Source organism: Apium graveolens, chromosome 5, assembly GCF_009905375.1.
Source record: "Apium graveolens cultivar Ventura chromosome 5, ASM990537v1, whole genome shotgun sequence".
NCBI lineage: Eukaryota > Viridiplantae > Streptophyta > Magnoliopsida > Apiales > Apiaceae > Apium > Apium graveolens.
The window spans coordinates 39,023,028-39,034,431 of NC_133651.1; the positions used below are offsets into that span (position 1 = coordinate 39,023,028).

Genomic DNA, 11,404 nt, shown 5'->3' on the forward strand with positions numbered 1-11,404 from the left:
TTAATTGCCTCACAACCTAATATTATGTATAGTGTATGCTTGTGTGCTCGTTTTCAATCTCAACCTAAAGAATCTCATTTGAATGCCGTTAAACATATCTTTAAATATCTAAAGGGTACGAGTGACTTGGGATTATTTTATCCAAGCTCCTCTTCCTTTGACTTAATCGGTTTTTCAGATGCTGACTATGCAGGGTCACAGATTGATAGAAAAAGTATAATTGGTGCTTGTGAATTTTTAGGAGATTGTTTGGTTGCATCGCATAGCAAAAAGCAAACTTCTGTAGCTCTTTCTACAGCTGAAGGAGAGTACATTACAACTGGTAGTTGTTGTGCTCAAATTTTATGGATGTAACAAATATTGCAGGATTTTGGTATTTCTTACTCAAATATTCCTATTTATTGTGATAATACCTCTGCAATTAATATCTCTAAAAATCCTGTCATGCATTCTCGTACGAAGCATATTGATGTTCGTCACCATTTTCTATGAGATAATGTTTCTAAAGGTAATATTGAGCTTATTTATATATCTACTGAGAAATAGCGCGCAGATATCTTCACTAAGCCTTTAGCTGAAGATCATTTTTGTATAATGTGTCGTGAACTAGGTATGTGTTCCATGTAATTTTATGTGATTAATTGTGCATTATGTCATAATATTTATATATGTTTTTGTATCTTTTGTTTTTGTGATTAATAGGGAATTATATTATGTGTTAATGCTTAATCATTACATGTATTTATGTGTGTCATTTTATGTTTATTAGTTTATTAATTGTTTAATTTTAGTCTGTGTGTTTCTCCGTGTGGAATGCAAATAGATTTAGGCTATCTTTTGATTAGACTTATCATCTCCTCGTTCATCGTGCATGTACTTCTCTTTTAGTACATCATTTCTTTCTTTCTTCTGTTCGTTGCCACTTCCACCTCTAACTCTTTGGCTTCTCTCTCCTATTTAACATCTCATTCTTACACTCTTCGTTTTCTTCACTACACCCTCACATTATCTCCAAATATATTCTTTTTCTCTCTCTCTCTTAATCCTCTACTTCTCTCTCCCATGGCCGTCGATCGAGATCCATCGCTAACCAAACCCCAACCGCCGGTCCATCAAGCACCAAACATCGCCGAGTTACTGTCGTTGATTCTGAAGCGTCCAGCGAAGCTTCTCCTAACTCATTTGAACAACATGCAAAGGAAAGCAGATCCAAAATCTTAACCAAGCCCATTCTCAAAGAGCGGATTTGCGCTATTGAGTTATTGACCCGAGTTGGTGTTTTTGATTTGTTTAAGTTCCAAGGTTGTGAGTCACTGTTGTCACCGGAGGAGGTCATCTACCCAGAGCTCGTTCGTGAGTTTTATGCAAATTCTCAATTGCTTCAAGAAGGACTTGTATTTTCAAATGTTCGAGGGACTCTTGTCATTTTCAAGGCCGATGCTCTTACTAGAATCGGAGGCTTGTCGGATCAAGGGGTGTGTCCATTCACTACACACCAGGCTTTTATGGACGTTCCAGGGCTTCAGTATGAGGAACAACTCAAAGCAATTGTTGGCGAGAATTTTGTTGATGTCTCCATCAAACCCTCAGTATCAGATTTAACTCCACTCTCTTTGTTGATTTTTAAATTGTTTGACACAAATTTGTTGCCTCGTAAAAGTGGTTGAGATCGAATCACTTTTCAAGATTAGATTTTAATTTCTATGTTTGTTAAAAAGGTTCCCTGTGATGTGTCTTCTTTGATAATTAAACACATGTATCATTGCTCGACTCACGAGTCGATGCATTTGCCTTATCCTGCCTTGTTGTCTAAAGTGTTTCAAAATTTCCGTGTGTCTGTTGCTTTTGTTAAGTCTGAGAAAATTAGTAGTTTGTTTGATTTGTCTATTTTAACAGAAAATAATTTGTTTGTTTCCGAGTCAAATGAGTTGCTTTTTTATGAAACTCATAGGCCAGTTGGTGGACTTCCAAAATCCCCAAACTATACCTCAGACCCCTCTGATCAACCCACAAATTCTCTGTTAAATTCGTTGTTAGTCAAATTAAATGAAAACTCTATTTTTTTGGCCAATCTTAATCAACACTTTGCTTCTGTTGAAACCCTTGGTTCACTGACTTCACAAATCAGCATAATGAATGTTTCTTTTGAGTTGTTTAGAAAATTTGTTTGTTCTTCTTTGGATTCGATCAATGCAAAATTGTCTGTCTTGCATGCTCATGAAGTTAAGTTGTCTAAAACCTTGGATTTTGAGTTTGAAACCCTTAGAGGGTATGGTTTCCTCATAAAAGGCCTGGGAAAAGGAATTTGTGAAGTTGTTCTTTAAGCTAGGCTCTGAAACCAAGTTTGTGTCGCAGCAGCTGTCTGCTATGCAGGACAAGAGCAAAATGTACTGGCATCAGAAGCGTGACTGGATCGGAGATTATATGTTGGAAGAGATAACAACCCCTTTGCCACTTCCTGCCATCCCTCCACCCTCTGTTTTCGGCATGACAAGGGAAGAATACAAAGAGAAGATCTTCGAATGGCTTCGGGAACGAGACGGCAAAGCACCAGATCAGGATGCGTTTGACAAGCTTTTCTCGGAATATGGTTCTGCTCCTATCTTTCCAACTACAAAGGATAAAGCTTCAGGCTCGGGAAAAAACAAAGGGAAGACTCTAGTTAATTTAGATGACTCGGATTAATCCTTTTAAGATGATAAAGGGGGAAGAAACGTTGTTAAATTTTTTCTTTTAAATGTTTTAAGACTTGGTTTTATTTATATTTTCAGACTATGATGTTTTGTTTCTGTGATAAGACTAAGTTTGTTTGATGAATGATTCAGGTTATTTTTTTTAAAAAAAAGACAATTGGACACCCTGGTTGAATGGGTGGGTTGTTCTTTGGTTTGTTAAGATTTTATATATTTGAGATTGTCTCATTCGTGTGTCTCATTATATTATATGCTTACTATCTCATTCATCCATAACATATCTTACTGTCTCATTCGCATTATTGCATTTATATCATATTTGTTATATATTTTGTTATTGTTGATTCTTTCCTCCAGGGCCTTAAGTGTTTTATGATAGGGGGATCAATTTGTCATCATCATAAAAGGGGGAGATTGTTAGCTTCATGGTTTCTGATGATGATACAATAGAATGGACTATCTCAATGCAACAGAATGATTCAACAAGATCTATCCGAGATTAATGCAAGTCTAGCAGATAAGGTTTAGGTTTTAATGTATATCTTAGTTTGACTGGATTAAAATCTCTTCTCAAACAAACCTTATCTCTAACTTAGTTTGAATCTTTCAAATCTCTATCTTTAACTAAGTTTATCTTTCTACAAATACTCTAACAGATTATCATCTTCAGGACTCGTTCAAAGGTTTTCAAAAATGTTCTTGATAATGTTTATCTTGTCACTTGTTTGAAAACAAAAATCTGTTAGACTTTGTCTATATATACAACGCTTTCGTGTCAATTTCTCTTCATCTGAAAAACATCTTCTTGTTCATTATATCCGAGAGACAAATCCAGTCGAACAAGATTTATTTTAAGTTGTAATATTTCATTGTTATTTATTGCGTGTATTCATATCAACTTTGTGTCGGGATGTGGCAAGCTTGATTTCAAAGTATAGTAAGGTAGCTAGAAGGCTCAGGAATAGCAGTTGGCTAGGTAGCAAAGTTAGCTTGGGAAAGGGTTTCTTTCAAGTGCTATATTTGTAATCAAGGAAAGATTGTAAGTTTTTTTATTAAAGTTGATATATTACATTCTCTATGATAGTTGGCATAGGGACTTGGATGTAGGTCATAGACTAGGAGTAGGGGCCGAACCAAGTGAAAACTTCTGGTGCTTTTACTTATTCAATTTTCGGCATACTGCATTTACATTACTGTTATTTTCATTCTGTAGTTAAAAGAGACTGTCCCATACCCTGTCCCATTTGTAAAGGGACTGTCCCATTTGCATAAGAGACTGTCCCATTTGTTTTGATAGTTAGAATATAATACTATCTATCGAGCCTTAAATTTCAAAAAATTGGGTAAATCTATATGTATCATATTCAATAAATAGATTGATTGTACCTCCTAGAAAATTAGATTAATCAACGATTCGATTTGTTTTATATTTGTTCAACTCCATTATTTTTTTGATGTATCATAATTTTTTTATTATTGAAATAGTTTTCCTTATAAAAAATAATATATAGGCCCAATTTGGATGATACATGCCATATTTGCCCGCTGTAACGGATTGAGTTAGCTGTGTTGACAAGTTAGCTGTTTTATAACTGTTTTATAATTGTTTATTAACACATGTTTCAATTAATATTTGTATTATAAACCTCTAATTTGATTCAAAAAACTATTCTTTTATCAAAAATACTAAGAGGGTGTATTGAATTGGAATTTTAAAGATTTTTTTTGGATTTTTAAAATCCTAGTTATTCAATTTGGATTCTAAAAAATCCCTTAAAATCTGATGGTGTTCAATAGAAATTGAAAAAAGTCTTTTAAAATCTGAGGGTATTCAATTTAGATTTTAAAAAGTCCCATAAATTTGGTGGTATTCAATTTGAATTTTAAAAAATCCATTAAAATCTAGTGGTATTCAAAAGTTCATGGATTTTTTTATATTTTATAAAATAGTAGATTTTAATGAATTTGCTAGTTTATTTTATATTTTCAGAATTATTAGCAAAATCTAAGAACTTTTAATGTATTTGTAAAAATCACTATTCAAATCAACAAAACTCTACGAGATTTATTCAATAAATCCGTTATTCAAAATCCATGAATTAATAAATTCTCTAAAATCTAAATTGAATACACCCCTAACTTTCAAACATGAGCATACTCTCCAAAATTATTTTATTAAAAAAAATCAGTGCTTAAAATAAGCGTTCATTTAACAAATCAAGTTTCAAGTTGATTTGACTGTTCGGTAATTACCGAGTAATATTTTGCCTTATGGAAATATTTAAATTAATACCGGGAAATAATTTCTTCAAATTATTCTCCAAAAATTATTATGCAGAATCTAATTTCCACGGAAGAATGAAGCATGATTTCATCCATAATTTTACGATAAAATGAAGAAGTAAATCAAAAAATTTAGGATCGACATGTGTTGGATATGCTCGACATGATGCCTTGTAGAAGCTTTTTACTAAATGATGCCTTGTAAAAGTTGTTTGCAGTTGCTTGCGGATTTTCTCCTAAAAAGAAGTGACGAAAATTTGAATGGCGTACCTCCGCTTACTGACTTTTAGTTAATCTTCTTTGTTCTGCTCTTATTTTCTTAATAATTTTCCTACCCTTCTGCCTTTTTTAATTTTTTATTTTTTTAAATAAAACTCTTCTCGCTAAGAGTTGTTTCCGATTTATTTGAATATGTTTAGTCTTTGTTTGAGAGCTTAGTTGTAATAACTCACACTTCTCGGACTATTAGTTCTAAATCAAAATTAAGATAAAAATCAAATTATTGATTGAAAATCCTATTATTAAGGTGACTATTATAAAAGCGTGGTTAACGAAAATTCAAAAGTCAATCTACTCCAATTATAAGTCCTCGAACTTAAATGCTATCAAACTCGAACTTTTAGACAAAACCTGAAATATTAAAAGAGTGAGCTGCGAAACCCAGCAAGCAACTACCGTCCAACGATTCAAAATAATATTTCTAAAATTTTCGAAAACACAATTTAAACATGCTTGACACATAACACAGATCACACAAAATCACACATATATTTGATAACAAGGTGAACAAAGATGCACACGATATAATCAATAACCATTATCAAAGCGAAACACTTGACACATTCTATAATCCACATAATCAAAATTCTTAATCAATCAATAAATCTTAATAACAAATTCTTATCTTTAGTCCCATAGTCGTAAATCATACCTTATATGCCACACTTTGTCAGTGACTGACATTTTATACTTTATGCCACACTTCCCAAGTTACCGAGTTCTTATTCTTATTCGATGAGGGGGCTAGTTTACGTCCCTCGTCAAGTGAAACCAAAGCTTGACAAGGTATCGATGTGTACCGGAACGTGCGTAAAACTAGTTATATGTTTTATGTATCACACTACCCATTGGTCGGGTTCTATAATTTGATGCATAATTGGGGGAATTCTATCGAATTTGATAGAATTCCCCCGATTTTAGATTATGCATCGAATTATAGAACCCGATCACTGGATAATATGATACATAGAACATAGAACTAGTTTTACGCACATTCCGGTACACATCGATACCTTGTCAGACTTTGGTTTCACTTGACGAGGGACGTAAACTAGCCCCCTTGTCGAATAAGAATAAGAACCCGATCACTTGGGAAGTGTGGCATAAATTATAAGATTATGGTCACTGGCAAAGTGCGGCATAAGGTGTGATTTAGGACTATGTGACTAAAGATAAGAATTTGTTATTAAGATTTATTGATTGATTAAGAATTCTAATTATGTGGATTATATAATGTGTCATGTGCTTCGCTGTGATAATGGTTATTGATTATATCGTGTGCATCTTTTTTCGCTTTGTTATCGAATATATGTGTGATTTTGTGTTATCTGTGTTATGTGTCAAACATATTTAAAATTGTGTTTTTAAAAAACTTAAAAATATTATTTTGAGCCGTTAGACGGTAGTTGCTTGCTTGGCTTCGCCTCTCATTTTTTTAATATTTCCGGTTTTGTCTAAGAGTTCGAGTTGGATAACATTCAAGTTCGAGGACTTAGAATTGAAATAGATTGACTTTTGGACTTCCGTTAGATGTGCTTTTTTAATAGTCACATTTGTAATAGGATTTTCGGCCAATAATTTGATTTTTATCTTAGTTTCGATTTAGAATTAATAATTCGAGAAGTGCGGGCTGTTATATTAGTGATATGGATAAAAAATATATCCTAAAGACACATTAAATGTCGCATTAATTACACTTGATCTTGTTGTCCTAAGCCCAACATGGATACATCTGGTCTAAACTCATAGCATACTCAAGACGACCCAAGTAGTCAAGACCCACCAGCAGAGGTCGTCAAGGTCCACGAACATAAGTTGTTCACGGACTAGGCCCAATATGGCTAGAAAAGTAGAGATATGTGTCAAAAACGAACACATATTTCTATAAGGAAGGATCTAGAATTCCATCCCTTACAAGAGTCATATTTACCATCTAAGTTAGAGACTTGTCCACCAAGTCTCCCAACACAAGTCTAACCCTAGACCAATCTCTATATAAAGGGATTTACCCCTCAATCAAGAACTACATTTTTGGCTTCATTCTCTATAACACATAGATACGTAGGCAACTTGCGAGGATAGACAAAAACTCACAAACCATATCATTAATTACTAACACACCCTAATTTTTATTTCATAACATTTGCCGCTATCTATAGGAAGACTACAAAAACCATGGTGAACACACGAAGCATAAACAATAGTGGAACAGACAATCATGTCCCATCGCGAACAATCACATCAATGGTAGAGTTACCACCGCACTCAACATATGCCTCCACCCAAGGAGGAACCCCGGTAGAGGAAACCAAGGCTCAGTCACAAGGGACGAATCCCCCGGCCCCTCAAAGGACGAATCCTCGATTTTAGCAGATACATGCACCTGTGAACCCTCAACCCGTAGGGTATGAGTACTCAACGATCGTGACCACCAACCCCCTTAAGGGATGCCTCTATACCCCGAGGTTGGAGGAAGTGGACACTCTAATCGGAACGAAGGACAAGGGTGGATACCCCAATACATACCTGGATTGGCTCCCATCCCTGAGGACTGAGAATTCTCTGGACCCTACTCCGATAGAGATTCCGAATCATCGGAAGACGAGGTCGCTCCATGGAAGAGGCGTGCAGGTAAAGAGCCGATGCCTAGTGCCAATCCGCGGCCCAGAAGCACTCAAGGGACGATTCCCCAAGATGTGCAGGAGAGGATCAAGACTCATGAAGCTGAGATCGAAAGGATGAAGCGTGACCTGGAGACGCACCTGACCCAAAGACCTCCACTTGCTGCGAGACAGAGGGATTTTCCCCCAATCATAGACCTGGATGGCCCAACACCATGAAAGATTGCTGCCATAAGGGTCGATCCCAGTGACTTGATGCCCCTTGGAGATTCTGATGATCCGAACCCACCATTCATTGAAGAGATAATTGGTGCTCGCATATCAAGGAAGTTTAAGATGCCATCATCAAAGCATATGATGGTACTAGTGACCCTGCTAACCATGTCAGGACATTCTCTAACGCCCTGTTGCTACAGCCTGTAAATAACGCTATCAAGTGTCGGGCCTTTCCTCAAACCCTATCGGGTATGGCTCAAAGTAAGTACATCCATCTGCCCCCAAACTCTATTGGATCTTTCAAAGACTTGAGCCAAGCTTTCATCAAGAAATTTATCAGTGGCAGAGTACATGAGAAGAGTTCGGCTTCTTTTATAGGCATAATCCAAGGAGCAAAAGAGACCCTTAGAGATTATTTGAACCGATTCACGAAGGAGGATTTAAAGGTCCCTGATCTTGACGACAAGGAAGCTATGATAGCCCTACAACAAGGGACTAGAGAAAGATTCTTTAAGATGTCCCTGACCAAACGCCCTCCCGAAAGTATGTTGCAGCTTCTGGATAGGGCTGGAAAGTACATCAAGGTGGAGGAAAGAATGAAAAAGACGGTGGTGAGTAATGAGCCCGTGGGAAACAGGAAGCGAAAGACGGATCAGGAGTACGATGCCAAGGATAAGTATCCTCGAACTAGAAATGGCTCTAACTCCTCTTTTAAAAGGAATCAGCAACCAAGGTTTACTGAATATGCAAGGTTGAATGCTCCAAGGAGCCAAATCCTTATGGAAATTGAGAAAGAAAAAGAGTTCAAATGGTTGAAGCCTTTAAGGGGAGACCCTGAGAATAGAGACAAGAGTCGATACTGTAGATACCACAAAGATGTTGGTCACGATACTAATGATTGTAGGCGACTCAAGGATGAGATTGAGTATTTGATCCGAAGAGGAAAGTTCAGACGTTTCACCAAGAATGAAGAGGCTGGAGGCTGAAAAAGAGACAATGATCGAAGAGATGACGATCGATGGGGTAACGACAGAGATCGCAACCCACAGCCCCGAGGTCCAGTAATCAATATGATCTCAGGATGTCCGACAGTAGCTGGGACTACAAGAAACTCTCGAAGAGCTTATATAAGAGAGGTGAACAGCATAGTCGGAGAACCGTCTAAGCGTTCTAAGTCGGAGATGACGCTTGAATTCAGTGACCCAGATCTTGAAGGTTTGAAATTTTCTCAGGACGATACACTTGTTATCACCTCGGTAGTCGAAAATTGTCCTATTATAAGGGTCCTAGTGGACAATAGAGCTTCCGTGGATATTCTTTTCCATGACACGTTCATTTTATGGGCTATAATGATTCTCAACTAACTCCGTCCGATGCACCCTTTTACGGGTTTAACCAAGTGGAATGTAAAGTCGAAGGAGCAATACAACTTCCCGTAACTATTGGGGAAGAGCCCATGGAGTCCACACAGATGTTAAATTTTCAGGTTGTTAAGGCAGCCTCTACCTATAATATCATTATGGGTAAAATAGGGATCCATGCGTTTAAGGCTATGCCTTCAACCTATCACATGGTAGTAAAGTTCCCGACTAGGAACGGTATTGGAGAGGAAAAATGAGATCAGAAAATGGCTAGTAGTTGCTATGTTACAACACTTAGGCCCGATGGAACTGGGGTGAAGGTTTTCCCAATCGAAGACATGGATGTCCGTTAAATGAAGAACTTCGAGGGAAGCCAACATAGGACTTAGTCCCAATTCCCCTGGACTCCTTAGTCCCGGAGAAGGTCACGTATATTGGAGCATCTCTAGAAAAGCCCTTGAAAGGCCAATCGATAACTTTATTATAAAAGAACAGTGATGTGTTTTCTTGGACGGCAGCTGATATGCCTGAGATTTACTCCAATCTTATAACTCATAAGCTGAATGTCGATCCAACTCAAAAGAATAGAACTTATGCCTCAGACAGGATGGAAGTCATTAAGGAGGAGGTCAAGAAGCTCCTAGAAGCTAGGTTCATTGAGGAAGTGCAATTCCCCGAGTGGTTGGTCAACCCCATAATGGTCAAAAAGGCCAATGGGAAGTGGAGGATGTACATCAACTTCACTGACTTGAATGATGCTTGTCCTAACAACTGCTACCCCCTACCAAGGATTGACATCCTGATCGATGCCACCGCTGGACACGAGATGCTAAGTTTCATGGATGGCTTCAGCGATTACAATCGGATCAAAATGCACAAAGATGACACCCCCAAGGTATCTTTTATAACCGACTTTGGTGTCTTTCGTTATCTTATTATGGCTTTTAGAGTTAAGAATGCAGGAGCTACTTACTAAAGGTTGGTAAATAATATATTTGCCCATCTAATTGAGAAGACCATGGAGGTCTATGTTGATGACATGTTAGTCAAAATCCTAAGTAAGCCCGATCATATTAATCACCTCAGAGAGGTATTTGAAGTGCTGAGGGACCACAAGATGATTTTAAACCCTACCAAGTGTGCTTTTGGTGTTGGGTCTGGAAAATTTCTTGGTCACATGGTCTCAAAGTGGGGGATTGAGGCCAACCCCGACAAGATTAAAGCCATCATGGACATGGAGCCACCACGCTCCATCAATGACGTTTAAAAGCTGACATGAAGAATCACAGCTCTAGAGAGGTTCATCTCCAAGTCCGTAGACAAATGCCTGCTCTTTTTGAAAACCATTAAGAAGGTGAAGAATTTTGAATGGATAGTTGATAACCAAGAGGCCTTTGAACAGCTGAATAAGTACATGACTGAAGCCTCGTTGCTGGCCAAACCAAGTTAGTAGGACACGCTTTATTTGTACCTCACGTATTTGAACAAGCTGCGAATGCAGTCCTGATAAAGGAGGAACAAAAACTCTAGAAGCCTATATACTATGTAAGCAAGATGCTCCATGGAGCGGAGTTAAATTACTCTACCACAGAGAAATTTGCACTTGCCCTCATTACAGCCTCGAGGAAGTTGAGACCATACTTCCAGGCTCACAATATCGAAGTTCTGACGGACCAACCCTTGAGGAACATTCTACATAGCCCAAAGGCCAGTGGAAGGCTCATTAAGTGGGCAGTTGAGTTAGAAGAATTTGACATCAGGTACAAGCCTCGAACAACATCAAGGCTCAGGACTTGACAGACTTCGTGATGCACCATTAGAGACCCAGAAGTCGGGGGGAAAGAGATAGTAACCCCAGTAGGAGAAGAGAAAGAGAAAGATGAGGATACGACTCTGAAAGAGTACCGGGTTCTTCATTTTGATGGAGCATCCAAAATAAAATCCAGTGGTG

At 37.5% G+C, this 11,404-nt stretch overlaps 1 protein-coding gene across 1 annotated transcript; it reads left to right on the forward strand.

Annotated features, from left to right (window-relative positions):
* Positions 1-8,343: 8,343 nt before the first annotated feature.
* Positions 8,344-9,078, forward strand: LOC141659987 (uncharacterized). Its single transcript, XM_074466939.1, has one exon. The coding sequence runs from the start codon at positions 8,344-8,346 to the stop codon at positions 9,076-9,078; it is 735 nt and encodes a 244-aa protein (XP_074323040.1).
* Positions 9,079-11,404: the final 2,326 nt, after the last annotated feature.